This window comes from Neovison vison, chromosome 4, assembly GCF_020171115.1.
Source record: "Neovison vison isolate M4711 chromosome 4, ASM_NN_V1, whole genome shotgun sequence".
NCBI lineage: Eukaryota > Metazoa > Chordata > Mammalia > Carnivora > Mustelidae > Neogale > Neogale vison.
Window position 1 is genome coordinate 158,523,988 of NC_058094.1, and position 21,178 is coordinate 158,545,165.

Below are 21,178 nucleotides of genomic sequence, written 5' to 3' on the forward strand. Positions count from 1 at the left end.
AAAACAACTCCTCACATTCATTGAGCTTGTACTAGAACTTATCAATCCATATACTTTCTCCCTGCCTTTCTGGTGAATGACCAGTGCAGCCCCTCTTGCATGGTGGTTACATACCTAAAATATGCTACATGATGTATGTAATATCATTTTATTTGGGTAAAGTGTAAATAATCTAGATTTGCTTTTTTATGTATGTTAAAACATGGGTGTATATATATATTTTTTAATAGAGTGTATTTTTTAATGTAGTTTTAGGCTCACAGCAAAATTGAGTGGCAAATTCTCATATACTCCCTGCATACCACCACCTACCTCCTCCCTGCCCTTAAGCCTCTCCTACTATCAACATCTCTCACCAGTGTGGTACATTCCTTGCAATTGATTAACCTACACTGACACATCATTGTCACCTGAAATCGCCCATTAAGATTCATGCTTGGTGCTATAAATCTTTTTCTAAAGATGTGGTTTTGTGGTATTATTGGGTATCAAGAGTTTGTCCAGGACCAGTAACTAGGTTTTTAATAAATAACTTGATGAATATATGAATGATTATAAGTTCTTGACAAAACACATGCAAAACATCTTTCTTTTTTCTCTTCAGGTTGTATACCAAAAACCAAAATTGAAGGTTAATTAAAATAAATAATGCTAGAGGAAGCTCCTGTTCTTTGAATATTCTACTTGAATAGTTATCAATGTAGGGGGAAATAATGGAATTTAAGAGCTTTGGACAGGTTTAAGAGACTGTGGAAAGGGTAGAGGGGTATGGAGGACTTAGATGAGGCAGACAGAATCACTCTGGAAAGGGAAAACTGGGACTCCATGAGGTTCACAGTACTGACTACAGAAAAGATAAAAAGTGAATAGTATTGGAAAGTGCTGACTGGGGGAGAGATTCAGATATATAGCTATATAGTGAAGGGATGGTACCCCTTGAAGATGGCGGTGAAAGTGAAAAAGGAAAGAATAGGGGAAAAATAAGGATCCTGTAGAAATGAAAAAGAAACAGAACACCCCAGACTCTCTCCGTTTCTCCCACCAGCACCATCCATAATACCTACATAGAGGAGAGAAGAACTGATTTAAGAGAGGGCTCTCAAACTAAGAATGCAATCCCTTGAATAAATGAGAATAGAACAAGCACGTCTATATAAAACTGCTGTAAAATTTCAGAAAATATAAAACAAATGCATTTCAGCTGATAAAATGCTTTTCAAAAAACAACTATAAAATTAACAAAAATTGTACACAACAAACTGTAATCTAAATTAGATTTTCTTTCAGGCCCTTGGGTATATGAAACCTAAAAAGCCCACCTTGAAGTGGTAATACAAAGGCTAAGACGAAAAATGCACAAAATTAAAAATGAAATCCGTTAATTGAACTCCAGGGAAAAAATAGAAGAAAAGACAAAATCAAATCAGAAATGAAGACTAAGTTAAAAGATGCCCAAGGAAAAATAGATTGAAATGTTAGCTGACCCAGTAAATTCATATTTACATTAGATGTAAATGGTCTAAATATCAGTTAAATGTCAGAGGTTGACAGAATGGATTTAAAAAGCACATGACCCAATGATAGGCTGCTTGTAAGAAACTTACATATTCAAATCTAATGACATTTGTAGGCTTAAAGAAGATGTAAAAAAGATACATCATTAAAAATAAGCTGGAGTGGTTATGTTAATATCCCATAAAACAGGCTTCAGAGCAAAGAAAATTATCAGAGACAGAGAGACATATATATTGATACAGGAGCCAGTTCACAAAGAAAGCATAGGAATCCTAAAGGTATAGACAATAAACACCACCCACAAAGCAAAGGATACAAAGCAAAAGCTGGCAGAATTAAAATGAAGTTGACAAATCCCCAGTTACAGCTGGGAATGTCAACAACCCTCTCTTAGTCCCTGTTAGAACCAGCATTCAGAAAGTCAGCAAGTACAGAGAGGAACTCAGCGACATTGTCAACCAGCAGAATCTAACTGACATTTATAGAACTCTCCACCCAAATTCACCAGAATATATTTTCCATAAGTATGGCATGCATACCATTATAAACCACATCCTGGGTGATGAAACAAACCTTCATAAATTTAAAACAATTGAAAGCATACCAGGTATGTCCTTTGACCATAATGGAATCTAACTAAAGGTTAACAGCAAATAACACGTGAAATAGTTGGGGGCGGGGGAGCACAACATCTAAATGAAAACCCTGTTTCACTACCCTTGATTCTGAATAGGTATTGGCTTGGAAAATGGAAAAATACATATCTCATCTGACAAAATGATAATGAAACATATCAGTTGATTATTACCCATCGTCTCTCTGTCTACTTTGTTTTACAGCTTCTCTGTTAAAAGGACTAAAACATGCTAACATAGTGCTGCTTCATGACATCATCCACACCAAGGAGACACTGACACTTGTGTTCGAATATGTGGTGAGTAAAGTAAGAATTCAGATTTTATAAACATAAATAAAAGTCTTGTAGTATTATGATAGAGTTTCTTATTTAAGTTGCTGTACCAAAGTATATTATCTAGTAAGTTTGTATAATTTTGAAAAATTCAGAAAAATGTTAAACTGAATTTTCATCAGATATATTACCTTTTAATAACCTATTTGTCACCAGATATGCTATAATTTTTAGGTTTATCAAATAGGATTAAACATGACAGTGATCACTGCATCAAAGGAAGTTCACAGATGGTAATTCCCCCCTGCCCCTCCTTTGGACTTACAACTTGGTTTTCTCAGAAGCTTTCTTACTAAGATTTTTTTTCTTTTTGGGTGGGTGGAGGAAAGCCTGATACTTGCAATTTAGACTTCATAGTTTTCCCCCTCAGTTCGTGTTTCAGCTATTAATTAAAACTTCCAATTTGCATAGCACACAATGTAATGATCTTATTGTGTTGAGAGTATTACTGCTAGAAGACTTGGACTTGAACTCATAATTAATCTTTCTCCGTTTCTCCTAGAAAAACATATGGTATTTATGTAGCATCACTTCAGCATTTAACTGTGGAATCATGAAATGTAACCATGATAATTAACATCCCAATTTTCACAGATGGATCTGAGAACATGTAATTTATAAGATACAAATGACATTGGTGGAGACTTTTATTGAGAAGAGTAGCTGTTGGTATTGTGAATGTATTAGGATCCCATTTTGTAATTACCACACTACTTTTTTAAAAATTTGAAATAGGTTCCATTTTTTTTTAAAATATATAATAGGATGCATATTTGCAACATTTTTATCTTGCTAATGTCTGCCTGTGTCTGTTTATCATTTGAAAATTGTTGTCTTATGAAGAAGCCATTTATCTTCTCTATTTACATATAAATGATAGATACATTTGAATAATATGGTAATGTGGCTACAAGGACAGCTAGAGCTGAGCAGTTGAATATATTACATGCTACCAAGAATGGATGCAGATTCACACATCAATGCAAATATAATTTCTTTTGTTTAATCGGTGATTTTGGAGTCAATAATGTATTCAGTTGACTTAGAATTGGAATTTTTGCTTCATATTTTCCAGTAGGTCTATTGCAATATTGCAGTTAAATCTAGATTTTTCTTAGTATACTTGACTAACTTTTATGTTTTGTAGAAGAAAAGATTTGAAAAAAAGATTTCAAAAATGTATTTATTCCCTCCTCCAAAATTAAATGGTTAAGCTAGAAAGAAAAAGAGTTTGGCCTCTAAAATCAGTAACGTGAATAGAGAAACTAACAGAAATAATATGAAAATATGTCCTTCAGGTCTTAAAAGAAACCTATATTTGTGAGGCTGGAATCATTTGATGATTTTTTTGTTTTGTTTTGTTTTTTTTAAAGATTTTATTTATTTATTTGACAGACAGAGATCACAAGTAGGCAGGGAGAGAGGAAGGCAGAGAGAGAGGAGGAAGCAGGCTCCCCGAGAAGTGGAGAGCCTGATGCGGGGCTCGATCCCAGGACTCTGGGATCATGACCTGAGCTGAAGGCAGAGGCTTTAACCCACTGAGCCACCCAGGCGCCCCCATTTGATGATTTTTATATTCTGTGGAAGCAGCCACATGAAGGAAATTCGCTGTCCTGAAATATTTGCTAATTGATTAAGACTGACTTTTAAACATGTCCTGTGATATTTGCTAACTGATTAAACTGACTGTTAAACAATCACTCTTCTTTGTGTGAGTGCAATTTTCCCTGGTTCCAAGTCTTGTGGAGCCATCCCAGGTCAATCAGCCACCTCATAGTGTGGACCTCTGCAGTACTTTTCTGGCAATGTTTTATTCCCTGCTTCTCTGGGGGAGTTAAGACATAGCTTAACCTGTTCTCAGAGAATGAGGTGAACTGACATCATTCATGCTTTAAAACTGGCCTGCCTTGCCTCTCCTTGGGTCCCCCACTCTGTCTTTATTTCCTCACCTCCCCCATTGTTCTTGCCTCCCTCTTTTCCATCTAACTCTCGTCTTTTTCTAGGCTTTTCATGTTCTGTTCTTCAGCTCTACATCTTAACGTTTGTTTGGGTTTTGCTTAAGTGAAATGTTTGAATGGATCTCTGAAATCAGAGTTGGGGTGGGGGCCATATAAATAGCTTATAGGAGTCTTCGCAGTTAGAGCTGGGGAGGTGTAGACTCCTTGGCAGCATTAATGTGACTATGTGGCAATTGCCCAGTATAGAAAATACTCCTTAGAATATTTCCTAAAGTTTTTATTCTTTTATACTGCTTTTCATTGCTTGTTTATACATCTACTGATATCTCAAGAAAGATTAAGGCTCCGGCATTTTTTAATGGATTAATCAGATTGCTTTCCTCACAGTATCTAGCGGAAATTACTTTGCTCTTTTCTTGTATGTTTCACAGCAATGGAAAGACAGTAATAATTTCAAAGCATGAAATGCCTTGGAAATTAGAGCAGATCTAGGGGAAGGACATAGGATAGGAAACCAGAGGTCACTCTGGGCTTGGGATGATGAGTGATGGGTGAGAAAAGGAGGTAAAGGAATATTTAAGACAAAGATGACCACAGTGCTGTGCTCAGCACTCTGCTTGGGTCTTTACATTCATTATCGTTTTTGATGTTCTCAAGAGCCTCCTGGAACTATGAATATCACTTTACAAAGGAAAAGAAAACTAAGTATTAGAGGGATTAGGTGCTTTTCCAGGATATTGTAGCAAGTATGAGGGACTCAGGCCCATCGTACTCTGATTCCCAATTGTAATGTTATATCTCCCGCTTGTTTTTGCAACTGTAGTTAGATTGAGCTTTTGGTCAGAAGAGGAATAGGGAATTTTCTTCTTTTTTTTGCACCACCCTCCCTTTTTCTGCTCTTAAGATCCTGAATGCAGTTAAATCCTGAATACAGTTAGACTGCTTTGTTGTTTAAATAAGTTTTTGGACTGGTCAAAAGCCTTAACACATAAGACTTTATTTTAATTATGAAATGTTTTTAAAGTTTCCAAAAAAGTAAACTTAAAATTACAGTATTGTCCCTTATATCACTGGGATCTACTTACACACACACACACACACACACACACAGGACCTTGTTATTTAGCAAGCCCTAAAATCAGTATCAAACATTTTAATGTGCAGTTTTCTAAACTTAGTGATGATATTGCCAAATCTTAAAATTGTTAACATCAAAGTTGGTTTTCTAAAAGAGGTTGGTTTTATATTCCATGTAATTAATAGTACCCTTTTTTTTTTTTTTGAGGAAGGGGAATGAGTATAAGTAAACAAGTGTAAGACCAGGGCACCTGGGTAGCTCAGTTGGCTAAGCATCTGTCTTCAGCTCAGGTCATGATCCCAGGGTCTTGAAATTGAGTCCCACATTGTATTCCCTGCTCAGCAGGGAGTCTGTTTCTTCCTCTGCCTCTGCCCCTTCCCCTGTTCCTGCTATCTCTCTCTCTCAAATAAAATCTTTAAAAATCAGTAAAATAAAATAAAATAAAAAGTGTAAGAAAAATCCAAACACCATGCCCATTGAAACCCTAGCTTTATGGGACACCTGGGTGGCTCAGTGGGTTAAACCCTCTGCCTTCGGCTCAGGTCATGATCCCAGGGTCCCAGGATCAAGCCCCCTCATTTGGGCTCTCTGCTCAGTGGGGAGCCTGCTTTCTTCTCTTTCTCTCTCTGCCTGTCTCTCTGCCTACTTGTGATCTCTACCTGTCAAATAAATAAATAAAATCTTAAAAAATAAATAAATAAGAAAAGAAACCCCAAATATGAAAGAAAAGTAAAATAACTTAAGATTCACTAGTTACTATTGGATTTTTTCTTTGGATTTTAGTTAAGTGTTCAAGGTTTTTTTAAGGATCATATGTAATTTGAGTTCCACAAAGTGGAATAGTCTTATTCATTTTATTTTTTTTTAATTTAAATTTTGAGAGTTAACATACAGTAACATTCTTATTTATGATAGTGTACCTACTGTATAAATATATTTCTGTTCTTTGCTTTAAAAGAGAATCTGAAGCCCAGCTGCTTTGTGTTATTCCCATGAATGACCTTCTAGGTTACACAAAAGCCTTGGGAGCCCCAGAATAATGAAATAAGTGCTGTGGAAGAGCACTAGTAGAAATGACTTTGGAGGTCATTATTAAAACCCTTCAGTGGGGGCGCCTGGGTGGCTCAGTGGGCTAAAGCCTCTGCCTTCAGCTTGGGTCATGATCCCAGGTTCTGGGATTGAGCCCCACATCGGGCTCTCTGCTTGGCAGGGAGCCTGCTTCCTTCTCTCTCTCTGCCTGCCTCTCTGCCTACTTGTGATCTGTCAAATAAATAAATTGAAAAAAATCTTTAAAAAAAAAAAAATAAAACCCTTCAGTGGATAATAGGATACTGCTAATATAGGCTGTCTCTTAAGTACTGTGGAAAGCTCCTAAAATGTCTGTAATTTAGATTCTTATACGCTGTCAAAGTGTGTAGATGCAACCCGCGAGCTGCAAGACTGGGGACCCACTGGAAAACATGCTGCTCAGTTTGCTCAAGGCTTCCAGAGCCCTTTTGAGTACTATCTTCCTGTCATTGTTGTCCAAGGTCAAGGAGCATTTTTTAACCAAGGAGTGACTCAATTAGCTTGAAAGGTATATCTGGTTTCCCCACGGTTTAAGACATTGTTAGAGCTACCCTTTTCCCTACTTGGGTTCGAGTGTTGGCAGAGAAATACTGTAGAAAATAGTGAAAGTGCTAACAGGTTTTTTGTTTTTTTCCTACTTAAATAGAAAGTTAAGCACTTTAGTGTTTTTTCTTTTTCTTTTCTTTTTTGGCCAAAGACAAATAAGGGCCACATTAACCTACTTAACATCATGCTGAAAAATTTAAAACAGATTCCATAAGTGGCAATAAGAATATAGTACATGTGATTACATAAATATATATTACCATTAAAGCACATAATTATTCTGTTATGCTTTTTATTATATGAGATCACAGTATGTGTAGCAGAACTCTTTATTTCACATTTAGTTATTATGTATAAGAAAAAAAGCAGACTTATAGCTAGGCATGATATTCACTGGAGCAGTCCTTTATTTCTTCTGCTGTAGGGAAAACTAGTAAAATAGTCAAATTAATGTGCAACATTATGTAAAAAAAAAAAATCGGCATTACATATGAAAAAAGCTATGTCTCCAAAAATCATGTAAAGTGATTTATGAATTACCAAAATTCACATAAGTACTATTTTTTTTTAAGATTTTACTTATTTATTTGAGAAGAAGAACATGAGCAGAGTGAGGGGCAAAGGAAGAAGCTGCCTCCTGCTGAGCAGGGAACTTCATGGGGGTTCGACCCCAGGACTTGACTTCTGTGCCAAGATCCTTATTATCCTCTCTCACGCTATAGATGGCTGGTGTTAGGATGAAGACCCATCTTCAGAGTTTTGTGTGATGGTCTGAGGTGTGTGTGATGTTCAAATATGGGACTGGCAGCTGAAAGTTATGTTCTTTCTTTTCTCCCTACCACACAATTTACCTCATTATTTGGTTTCTCTGCCTCATACATTTTGATTTCTGAATCTATGAGGAATGCTTTAATTTGCATGATTTTAAGCCACATCTGTTCTCAAAAACTGTAGCTCTCCATCAGTATTCTGGTTTCCAGATTAAACCCTCCTGGGGCAATGGAACATTTTTCTGCTTCCTGTGAGATAAAATACATGTGCACATGGGCGGGCACGTACAGCTGTAAGTGGGGGCGATCAGGGGCAACCTCGCCGAGGAGGTAAGAGGTATTTAGGTAAAAAATCTGAGGGAGGTGAAGGAGAAAACACACATATATATGAGGCACGTAGTTGGATTCAGGATGTATTTTCAAGACTGAGCTGATAGTATTTGTTTGGGATTTGAGAGATGATGAGGAGTCAGGGATGACCCCAAGGATGTGGACTTAAGTGACTGTGGTGGTGGAGCTGCTGTGAGGGAAGATGGGTCAGGCTGTGGGAGAAGCAGAGTGGGGAAGATGCGACTCAGGTTTAATTGGGTTGAAGTTGACATATGCAGTGTATGTGCAAATGGACGTGTCAGAAGGCAATTGGATGCATGAGTCTAGAACTTAGGAAAGAGATCCAGGGTAAACATTTGGAAGTTGTCTGGGTTATAGATGTTATTTGACAAGGGGATTGTGTGGGATCACCAAGGGTGGTAGTTGTTACATTGGTGGCCCTAAATGAACCATGACTTTATATAATCACCCCTTCATCTAGGCTGGGCTTGTGGTTGCTCCAGCCAGTAGAGCACCATGGTGGAAGTGACACTGCCAGTTGTGGTCCTGACTGCTGCTTTTTTGCACTCTTGAGCATCCTGACTGGCTGTGTTAGAATTCTGGTTAACTTGCTGAAGAGGCCATGTGGCGAGGGAGAGGCCGTAGAGGACATGGAAGAGAACAGAGGACCTGGAACACAATGTAAAGAGTGAATGAACACCAAAAATGGAAGGGAATTTTATGGCCTGACCACTGGGGCATTCCACCATCAAGGGGCCCGGTGATGAGGAACTATCAACGAAGGATACTGAAAAGAAAACACTAGTAAGAAAGAAGCTGTTGCATCTGAGACTGAGAGCAAGAGCCAAGCAGCTGCCTCTCCAGTGCCCGGCAGAGTGGCTGGCACATAGTAGGTGCTTAGCAAAAATGTTTTATGGGAGTGAGTGAGTGAGTAAAATTTGAAGCAAGAAGAACAAGAGATTATAATAGTGTCCCCACTAAAGGCAAATAACTGAGAGAAAGCGAAACTGCTCAGTCACGTTTCAAAATTTTTTTTTCTCTTTCTTTATCTGTTCATCTGCATTCCATCTTTAGTTTCCATTGACAGTCTTTATTTTTTTTTTTTTCTCTCAGAGCAAATATTCTTCCAAGTGGCAGCTGTAGAGCAGATCTGCCTGCATAGCGGTTAGGGCAGGCCTCAGACAGCGGGCCCATTGGAAACCACCTCGCTGGGTCGGAGGGCTCAAGGGGCTTTGCCACTCCAAATAAACGTACCAGTCAGAGTTCTCTCTGGCCAGCAACAGAAATTCTCTTTGGCTGAATTAAACAGACAGGTTTACTGAGAGGCTATCATGTGGCTGACAGACCTGCTGGGAAGAATTTAAAAACCGCAGGAACAGTGTAAAGCTGAATAAGCAGACCAGAGCCAAAGTCATGCCACTGAACCGGCCATGAAGCACCCTGCTGCCACCAGGAATGTCGGTTCCAGATACTGTCCCTTTCCTCACTGTCCCAACTGCCCCGGTGACTGGAGGTTATTACCTCTGCTATTGAGGTCAGAATAGTGTCCACATTTCTCCCTGCTTCTTCGGGTTATTTTAGCTCCTACTGTAGAGTTAGGGTTGGTCCTGTGTGCGAGGTGACACTAGGCGTGTGCCCATGGTTTGACTGCGCAGACCCCCGAGAGAGGGGCTTTTGGCTTTTGCAACAGCAGCTGGGCCTTGCCTTCTACCAAAATGCATAAAGCAGGGGATTTTCACAACACAAGGAATATAGTCAGATTTAGAACACACTTTGCTCAGCTCCCTGCCCTTCCCAATCCCCTTTCCCCCAAAACACTTAAGAATACCCGCTGGAATGAGTTCATTGTATAGTCCCAGGTAAATGACATCTGAAATGTGAAAAGAATTGCCCGTGGTATATTCATAGAAATATTGTTTGTAATCTTTAAAAAATCAAGAAGGAAGGTGAGCAGAAGAAATGCTGGTTTTTAAAAAAAGGTGGTGGGAAACAAACCTGGATCTATAGACAAACACATGATAAAATGTTAGTGAAATTCAAAACTAGATCTTTGGACATTGGAGTCTTATAATCTTCATTCCCTTTTAGTAAGTAACAGCGTTGTTTCTGGATTTCAGCAAAGCTTATGACAGGGACTCTTATGACAGTTCTTAGAATAAAATTGAAGTCCAGTTGTCATAAGATTATTATTCCTTCAGTTTATTGCTGGATGAACAACTTCACCCAAAGTCTATTGATTAATGAATTGACATTAGGATGGACAAAAGTTTATCAGGGTATGCTGGAGGGCATTGTCTTTGACCTTGTCCTGTTTGATATTTTTATTAATGACTTAGATGAAGCCATGGTGATGATGTGCTTGGCCTATTTGTGTGTGTTATAGCTGGGAGCTGTAATTAGCACTTGGGGTGCTGGAATCAAGGCTAAAAAGAATCTGATTGAAATGAAGAGTGGAAACTACAGGGTGAATTGCTGTGGGACAAATAAAACAATGTGGTTAAGGAAAAGAAAAAAAAGCAAGCTGAAGCTCATAAGGAAAAACAGGGTGGGGGAAAGTTAACTTCAAAATAAAGTCAATTTCACATGAAAAAGGCTAGTAATTTCTTGGGTTCAGAGAACTGAAGCGAGCAAGAGGATGCACCTAGGATGGCAAGAGGTCTGTGAACCAGGTATAACATGGAACCGGTGACTTATTCAGGAGGATTAGATACAGTAGAGAATAGAGAAAAGGTAATGTGTGTATTCCAGACAGGATGAGAAAGCCAAGTGTGGGAGTTCTGGGGAGGCTAATTTTGGCTTAATCCTGGGAAAGATACTCAAATGTTTTGTGTTACTTATAAATTAAATACAGTGTTTGAAGTGTAATGAGCATCTTATCACTAAAGTATTCAAGTAGAACCTAGGTTGATCTACCTCAGAAATACTGTAGGGTGGGTTCCTGACCTGTACTCTATGCGGGGGATTGAAATATATAACTTAGTATGTTATTTCATGTTGTCTCCACCAAAACCATGAATTTGGTAGACGTTTCCTCCATTTTGCAGATGGGGAAATTCATGCCAAGATGTCAGATACTCCTTGTATGCCTTTCCCAGTCGCTGCATAGTATCATTTCCTGTGTCCAGTGTGAACCCAGGAGACTCCAACTTTGCATAGTAAAGGGCAGATGAAGGTTTTGCAACTGTTAGGTGGGCTCATTTCATTTGGCATGACTGTTAGAAGCAGAAACACAACTTGTTATGGTCATTCACTTAATGATTCATTCATTCATTCATTTATTCATTCATTTGTTTTTCTCCTCCAACATACAGAACTGTCTTCCAGGGATTATCTTTGAGCCCTAGAGATACAAATATATATTCTTTGCTTTTAAAGACTTTTGAAGTCCTACAGAGGACCGTGATCTTAGGCTAGATAGTGTCCATGTGCCATTTGGGTTATAAGCTGTCAGAGATCTTCCTGTGCAATGCATGGAGCTAAAAAACAATTGTGTTTAAGTGAAAACAATGAGAAAACCAGTTTGACTCCTGCAAGAATTTCTTTATGGAAGAACTTTAAGAATGTTTTTGTTTCATGTATGGAGAACTAGTTATGCAGTGTCATAGTGTGATCCTATATTCTGAAGGGGGCTGGGCTGTTATTCAGATCCGAGTACCAAACACGAACAGATGTAAGCATTGTGGATGACTGAATGTGCAGGAGGCGTAAATAGAAGAATTCTGAAGCATAAGGAGAGACTAAAGAGAAGCAAGCTTGCTTCCAATCAGTGCTCTCTGTTATAAACTTCTCATTTTGTCTAATTGGTAGGACAAAGTCAATTAATTTCATTTTTGTCCTTTACCCTAACGGCTTCTCATCCAACAAGGAACCCCGGTCTCTTTTAGTCATTTCCACTGTATTTGTTCACTTACTATTTTGGGTGCTGGGATTTTAGTTTATTTTTTCTGTTTACCTCATACCTATCTTCTCTGTGTCCTAGTTTTATTTCATATAGTTGCCACCCTTATTAGGAAGTCCTAATCATAGTTCAGCATTTTAATTTGCATGATTTAGGATAGAAGTGTATCCGGTCTCCAACTGTTGCTATAGTAAACCCCTGATTATCCACAAAAACACAGTTTTTGAGTCTCATCTACATTCTTTAATGAGAACACACTCTGTCTCTATGGGCTTTTTAAATTTTTAATTGTTTTTCTTTAATTTTGAATTTCATCACTTAAGCTATAGGCATGTAATGGGGAAACTGGAATAATGGGTGATATTTGACGAAAGCACACTGAAGAAGACTTTATTGGTAGAAGCAGATCATAGGGAAGGTAAGAACAGAAATAAAAAAAGAATTCCTCTAGAAGGGAAAGCACATACTTTGCATATTCTTTGGATTTTTTCCCCCACGGGAATTATTTCCATACTTCTTAAGAAAACAGTAATCTTGGGAAATCTGAGCATGTTTCATGGGATAGGTGGAGGTCATAGAGTGATGCATTAAATGTAATAAGACTGACAATGATCAACTTGGAGAAATTAGAGAAACGTTCCAGCTTTAGGTACTAAAGGTACTGTCTGATGAAAGTACCCAAGATCAGGAGAAGAGCATCAGTAATTCCAATTACGTTCGCATTATGTTTGATTAGCCCATGAAGTAACTGAAGAAAAAAAATCATTAGCAGACTTAGCTTTAAGTGAGAAAGTATACATCATTATTTGTCATACAAAATGGGTTGTCTGCAACTTCTCACCAGTTTTCAGAATCACTAACTTGATAAATACGTTGCAATATAATGGATTTTCTTTCCTTTTATTGTTGTTAGTGTTATTTGTTGTTGTTACTATTTCGTGCATTTTAGGAACAATTCAATTAACCTCATATAATGTTTTAATCTAATACGTGTTTTGTGCTTTGGTAAAGGGATGTTAGACCAACTCCAGTTTTAAATCATTCATTCTTATTGAAATGATTGTTGTATTTATTTGAGTTATATATCATATGCATATAAAGAGTTGAGTAGTTTCATGGTTTGCTGTGAAAAACAGTTTTTTACTTTTTCAGTCTTTTAGATGATTCTTTTGGATTTTCCTCTGAAAATCTAACAAGACTTTCTTTGTTACCACCTTTTGTCACCTTTTGGCGGCATCCATTGACTCCTGCAGTGGAAAACATGAATTTAGTAGGGTTGTTTTTAGCTTTTCATTATTTTGAAATTTTTAACAGGTGAACGCCTCCTATCCTGCTGTCCTCCGTTCTCTCTTTCATTGTAGGTGTATGTAATTTTAATTAGATCAGAAATTCATTTTTTACATTATTAGGTCATATAAATCTTGTTTGTAGCTGAGGCATGTAATATACCGTGATCACTTTCCTCTTCAGTTCAACTTTTGGTTTCCCTGAAATTAATAATAATTTCCCATTTTTCATTTCTACCACTGACTTAAGGCCTTCTCAGACCTCTGCCTGGTGCATCTCCCTTTACTGACTTCCTGGAATGCCTTTCTGCTCTCTTTGGGTGAAGCTTTTTCTTCCTCCATCTCATGTTATTTTATTTTGGGGGAACACAGTTTCTAGTATCTTCCTGGGATTTTTTTAAAAGATTTTATTTATTTACTTGACAGACGGCAATGACAAGTAGGCAGAGAGGCAGGCAGAGAGAGAGGGGGAAGCAGGCTCCCCACCGAGCAGAGAGCCTATGCGGGGCTCTATCCCAGGACCTTGGGATCATGCCCTGAGCTGAAGGCAGAGGCTTTAACCCTCTGAGCCACCCAGGCGCCCCTGGGTTTTGTTTTTTGTTTGTTTGTTTGTTTTTTGAGATATCCATTTCTGAAAATATCTTTATTCTGTGCTCATGCTTGATTGACATTTTGACTAGACACAGAATTCCTGGTTGGAAATAATTTTGTTAGAATTTCAATAGGATTATTCCATTGTTGTCTAGTTTCCATTGTCTCTGTTAAAATAGCTTTCTTTATTTCTAGTCTTCTGAAGTTTCATGATGAAGCAAAAAATGTCAGATTTATTTTCATTTGTACCTTTTCAATCTGGACACTCCTGTCTTTACATTCTTCCTCTTCTTCCTTTTAACAATTAAATCACAATGCAATTCCCATAACAGAATCCTACTTTCTACTTCAAGTATCTACTTCAGTTATTTTTAGTATATTCACAGAATTTTTGGAACCATCATTACTATCTAATTTTAGAAAATTAAGTTGCTCTAACCAGAAGCCCCCTACCCATTAGCAGTCACTTTGAATTCTCTACCTTTTTCAACCCCTGGGGAACACTAATGTACTTTATGTCTCTGTGGTTTTCCTGGACATTCCTTATAAATGGAATCATCACTCTGTGATGATTTTTGTGTGACAGGCTTCTTTCCCCTTGCATCATGTGTTGTAGCAGTACTTTTTTTTTTTTTTTAAATAATACTCCACAGTGTAGATGGATGTACCACATCAGTCATCCAATGACTCTATCTTTAAGTTTTTGAAAGACTGTCAAACTGTTTTTCAAAGTGGATGCTCCCTTTTATCATCAACCAGCAGGATTTGGGGGTTCCAGTTTTCCACACCCTCAGCAATACTTTTTGTCTGTCATTTTTATTACAATGTTTGATGGTTTCTTATTGTCATTCTTTGAATTTTCCTCCCACCTAAGCATGTTGAGCATTTTTTAGTGCACATATGTCCTTCTGTTTCAAGAAATGATCTTGGGGCTCCTGGGTGGCTCAGTCAGTTAAGCATCTGCCTTTGGCTCAGTTCATAATATCAGGGTCCTGGGATTGAGCCCCACATTGGGCTCTCTGCTCAGTGAGCAGCCTGCTTCTCCTTCTCCCTCTGCCTGCTGCTTCCCCTGCTTGTGTGCTCACACTCTCTTTCTCACTCTCTCTCTGTCAAATAAAATCTTAAAAAAAAAAAAAAAAAGAAATGATCTTACATTATTTTGTTATGATTTCCTTCCTTTGTTTTCTTGTTTTTCTTTGGATCTTTTATTATTTAAATGTAGAACCTCCTGTATTGCTTTTCTAATTTTTTTTTAATTTGATTTATTTATTTGATACAGAGAGAGAGACAGTGAGGAAGGGAACACAAGTAGGGGGAGTGGGAGAGGGAGAAGCAGGCTCCTGCTAAGCAAGGAGCCGGATGTGGGGCTCTATCCAAGGACTCTGGGATCATGATCTGAGCCAAAGGCAGATGCTTGATGACTGAGCCACCCAGGCACCCCTTCTTGTCTTTTCTTTCCTATTTTTCTAATTATTTTTCCTTTAGTCCCAGCCTTAAGGGACATTTTCTCAACTTAGTTGTTTCTCCTCTGATGTTGAGGGTTTTACATTTTAATATTATTTCTGAGATACCTTTTTGTTCTCAGAATATTCCATTTTATAATACCTTTATCTTGTTTCAAGGTTGCAGTATCTTTTCTTACCTCCTGAAATATTAATAATAGTCTTTTTTAAAGTTTTCCTAACAGTATTTTCTGTTTCTACCAAGCTGTTACTGTTTTTCTTTTAGTTTGTTCTGGTCTCTGGCTGAAATACTAGAAGCGTTGGTTCAGTATCTGCAGATTCTTGGCCGTGTGGGCCTACTTAGAGATGAGAGCCTCAAAATGTGTGCAGCTGGCCCGCCATTCGTTTACTGTAGGGACCAACCAAGCCATTTTGCTGAGAAATCCTTGATACTGGTACCCTTCTTTCCCTGCAATGCCTAAAGATTCCCAGTGAAGGTTCTTCTGAACTCCTGCCTGGAGGATAGAGGCAAGCTGCCTTGTTCTGGACACAGAGTGGGGTATAGGACGCCCTGTAAGTCTCCTGTTTCAGGATGGTATCCCTGTTCCTAACTGGTTGAGCGTTCTAGTCAGATGCCCTGTTTTACCCACTCTAGGTTTGAGACTGGGGCACTTATATATGTAAGCAGAGTGGGAAACAGGTCGATCTAAAGATTAAATAACTACTAAAAAGACTTCCAGCCAACCACTCTCTCATGCTCTAGACTGCCACATCCAGACCCGTTCATTTCCATATCCTGTGCCACCAATCCTGAGCCTCTGGGTTGTTCTTTTTTTAAATATGGCTGCTTGTAAGCTTTCCCCTCTGCAGGCTAATAAATAATCTGTTTGTTTGTTTGTTTGTGTTTTGCTGTGCTAAATGTGCTACCATCTGTTTTAGAGCTTCTAAAATTTGGTATGGGATTCTAGAGGGTGCAAAATAGATGTATCTGTTCAGTTTTCCATCTTTACGTTGGAATCTTATCAATTCTTATTAAGTTTAAATATGAACAAATGCTCAAGTCTGTCATTGTGTAAACCACTGTGTAATTAGATAATTTCTTTCACATTGATGGTTGTAAAGCATATAAATCTTTGCTATTTATCAGTTGTCAGAGTTCATCAAATGTGACAAGGCTAGTGGGAGGGAAGATATTTATATTAACTGTTATTAGATTACTGTCCCATCAGTGAAAGTTTAGGCACATGGACAGTGTCTAAAGTGTGAGTGTGCCTTTTTTGAGATGTCCTGTTTTGATAGAAAATATTTTTGCTTGATAGGTGGTAGGTTAGTTATTATTTTGTTTGTTCATTTTTTGTTACAATTTGTTACAATGATCATGGATGTTGATAACACTGTATAAGTATACATTTATACATTTGATACTATTTTAAAACCATTAAGAACATTTTTATAGTGTATTTGTATGAGAAAATAGATAATAGCGAGAAGGGTTCTGATTTTTAAATTTAATTATTAAGAACATATGCAGCTCCTGGGTGTTTCAGTTAGTTTAGTGTCTGACTCTTGGTTTTGGCTCAGGTCATAATCTCAGGGTTCTGAAATCCAGCCCTGTGTCGGGCTCTACTCTGCATGTGGAGCCTGCTTGAGGTTCTCTGTTTCCCTCCCTTTTTAACCCCTCCCCACCCTTAAAAAAGTATTAAGAGTATATCAATTGCAGGGCACCTGGGTGGCTCAGTGGGTTAAGCCTCTGCTGAGATCATGATCGTGGGTTCCTGGGATCAAGACCCACGTTGGGCTCTCTGCTCAGTGGGGAGTCTGTTTCTCTCTCCCTCTCTGCCTGCCTCTCTGCCTACTTGTGGTCTCTCTCTCTGTCAAATAAATAAAATCTTAAAAAAAAAAAGTATATCAATTGCTTATGTAGCCAGGTTCTTTATGTTTTTGATTGCTGCGTATAGTTAGAGACCTCCTTTTTAGAAAATGAAAATTTTAGTGGTTCTCATTAACATCCAGCTTCAAGGGAGTAATTTGCTTTTTTTTCTCACTGGCAGGTACGAGTCCAGTTAGAAATCCCCAAAAGATGCTCATTCAGAAACTGAGAAATTAATTTTTCGTGGCAGCTATTTGCTAAGTAAGAATTTTCCATCTTCTAGGTTTTTCCTTTCCTCTTGATGATGTGATCTGTTTTTTAAACCTTTGGATCTCAGCTATTAGCTTCCACTTGAGCCTTCACAGGGACATTTGGAAGACTGAATTAGTTCTCTTTTTTCCTCCTTCTATTTCTCTACCTTTTTTACTTGCATGAAGAAGTTAAAAGCATCAAGGAACGATAAAATGTTGAGTAGTCTCTAGTAGAATTTAGGAAATAATGGTAAGGGAAGGTATCTAATTCTAAAAATAAGATAGAAAGTCAGCAATGCTGGGGAAAAAGAGGCATGGCGAGAGAGGATTAGTAACAGTTATTTATTAGAAGAAAAGAAAAAAACTAAGGATTGTGTTTTTTTGGTAATCAGATTTTCCCTGAGTAAAAATACCATGAACTGAGTTATATCTTGTAAAGGTTGGAAAAGGGCAACATAATCATTCTTATTTGTCTTCATGACATCTGGTAAGATGAATGTGCATCTAGTCTCTCTGAGGGCAGGATCTGGATTCTCTTTTGGTGTATCTCATAGTAAAATTACAGTGGGAGTCCTAGAAATCTTTGCCAAATTGATACGATTACTTCCATATTCCAATAGAGAAGAGGCATCAGACGTGTGTGTGTGTGTGTGTGTGTGTGTGAGAGAGAGAGAGAGAGAGAGAGAGACACACACAAATGTAGTAGTTTTTTTAAGGTTTTCTTTAAGACACGCAGAGTGTGACAGACTCGGAGATATGGGGTCTGTAGCCTCCTTCAAAAGGAGGACTTGCTTCCTCGCTATAGGAAATAGTCACTGGAATGCTTCCCCCTGTCAGCAGCTCCAGAATCTGCAGAGACCCATCTGGAATGAAGTCATGCCTTCTTCCAAGCATCCTGGATCTGGTGACTATGTGAGTTGGATATAAAGACCTGGTTGTTTCTGCCCAGGGCAGGCTGGCTCTGGTGCCAGGTTACTCAAGGCTTTATTGGCCTGAAGGCACCTTCACTTCCTTTCCTTTGTCTAATGCTGCTTCCTTATCCTTCCTTCTACCTACCTAATAAACACTTTTTACTTCTTTTACATAATAAGCATATCATATCCCCAAACTCCATCTGGAAAAACCAACATAAAGATTAATTTAAACACATAATTTAACCTTGTAATTTAACAGGGATTTGTTTTCTTTTAGGGAATTACAATTAGAATATGGGGTTCTGACTTAAGTATCCAAGTATACTCTGGTATATACTAGAAAGCCATTAGATGTTCACAGTTCAAAGGGGGCAAAACGAAACAGCAGAGTACAGCAGGAACTTCTAGAAAAATTAACTTTAGACGAGCAATAACTAAGTTCATGAAATTGTAGCATGCCCTGAAGTTACTAAATCCTTGACAGGAGTGCAGTGATGAGCACTGGATGGTGTATAGGAGTGTTGAATTCACTATATTGTATACCTGAAACTAATGTAACACTGTATGTTAACTCTACTGGAATTAAGATTTTTAAAAAGTCAATGCAAATACATATACATATATGTAAGTATTTAATAGTCTTACTATGTTATCAGTGGGAAAATGTGACTATTATTTACCTAATGCAGACTATTGTTATTCTTAACATGCGGATCCCAGGACTGCAGGAAGATCTTACCTCCTTTCCAGTTTGAACTTACGTCTGATGATATGAATGTCTTTGGCCAATAAATTGTGAGAAAAAGTTATTTGTTATCACAGCTTATATAACCTGGCCTGTCCTGATACGTAAGTTAGTTAGTATCCACCCACTACAGAGAAAGCAGATACTACCATGTGTTATATTTTAAGACTTTTTTCATACTCAGATGCATGTTGTGTGTGTTTATGTATGTATGTTTATTTATATGTATACTATACTCATATGCTACATATGCTATTTCTTAACGTTTTCTTTTTTTTTTTTTCCAAGATTTTATTTATTTATTTGACACAGAGAGAGAGATCACAAGTAGGCAGAAAGGCAGGCAGAGAGGGGTGGGGAAGCAGACTCCCTGCTGAGCAGAAAGCCTGATGCAGGGGCTGGATCCGAGGACCCTGAGATCATGACCTGAGCCTAAGGCAGAGACTCAACCCGCTCAACCCACTCAACCCCACATGCCCTTTTTAAAATGATTTTCAAAAACTCACAGAAGGTAGTGCCCCCATTGTTTTGGAATCACTAATTGTAGCTATGTAGCAGTGTTTATCCACATTTTAAAATTCATGTGCCCTTTGTTTTAATATAAAAATCTCATGCTTTTCTTTGATACCATTTTAAACCTTGGATAAATTTAGAATTCTTAATAAAACAAGTGATGATTTTAAGAGATTTTATTGAACACTTGGTTCTGGCTTTTTGACATTTAAAAACCGCATGTTTTAGTAGTGAGGACATTAAATCAGCTTGCTTACCACATCCTTTTATATCATAAATAGTGTCAAGGATCAAGGACAAATGAGGTCACCTTCCATGTCACCTGTCGTTTCTGCTATTTTTTTTTTTATAGAAAGTATTACAAGTAACTTCATATACTGAGTTTGATAATTACGTGCCAGGCTTACTGATTTACTTGGAAGTAAATATTCAGGTATTTTGTGCAAAAATTTTCCAGTACAATTTTCTAAATTTTTTTTGGTAACTCTTTCAAATTCGAGCACCATTATCTTCTTTTACATTTTGCTAAGACTGCCTTTCAAATGGTATTTTCCACCACAACACCAGGAAAGCCCTACCTGAATTCATCCTAGACAGACTTGGTGAGATTTTATTCTTTCTCTTGAAATTTTTTTCCAGTAACCCTTTTATGGCAAACTGCACTAAGTCAAGAGAATGAAAAGATATTTTTAGCTCTGATTCACTGAATACATAGCTAGATTTTGGCATAAAAGCTTAAAACATATCATGAGGAGCAATAATGTTGGTCTTCGTTCCTTGAAGTTTTCTAGATTCGTATTCAAAACACCAACTCTATCTGCCAAATATGTCAAGCTCCTGGGAAAGTTATTATCTTGGCAAGTTTGCAAGTGTCTAGTGGTTGAGAAAAAAAAATAACAGTTCTTTTTTAGGGTATCTTTAATTTTGTACCATGCATAGTAAGAAATTAGCACATTTTCTTTGTTCATATATTGAGCAAAGCCAGTAACAAGAAAGATGAAAAAAAAAATTAGATCTTTGACAAAAATTTTTATGATGGGTAAATCAGCAATTTGACTTTTGTTTTGTTTTGTTCTTTTAAAGATTTTTATTTATTTATTTGACAGATAGAGATCACAAGTAGGCAGAGAGGCAGGCAGAGAGAGAGGAGGAAGCAGACTCCCTACAGAGCAGGGAGCCCGATGCGGGGCTCGATCCCAGGACCCTGGGATCACGACCTGAGCAGAGGCCCTAACCCACAGAGCCACCCAGGCACCCCCAGCAATTTGACTTTTGGCTGTAGATCCTGAAAAAGCAATACTTTAGAATTTCTACTCTACTTCAACTTTTGGCAATGCTCAGAGTACAAGAATTCATGAATTTGGTATTCCGCACCCACCCACCCCAGTGATCTGAGGTCTTCTTATTCTTTGCTGTTAAAACGCCTGGGTGGC

The 21,178-nt window shown here is 37.9% G+C and overlaps 1 protein-coding gene across 4 annotated transcripts in view; it reads left to right on the plus strand.

Moving 5' to 3' along the window:
- Nucleotides 1-21,178, plus strand: part of CDK14 (cyclin dependent kinase 14) — a 570,565-nt gene that overhangs the window by 242,680 nt on the left and 306,707 nt on the right. For all 4 annotated transcript variants that reach the window (XM_044245987.1, XM_044245990.1, XM_044245988.1 and 1 more), the window contains one exon: nt 2,355-2,449. In XM_044245987.1, the coding sequence (XP_044101922.1) occupies nt 2,355-2,449 (95 nt within the window). The remainder of the gene's footprint in view (nt 1-2,354; nt 2,450-21,178) is intronic.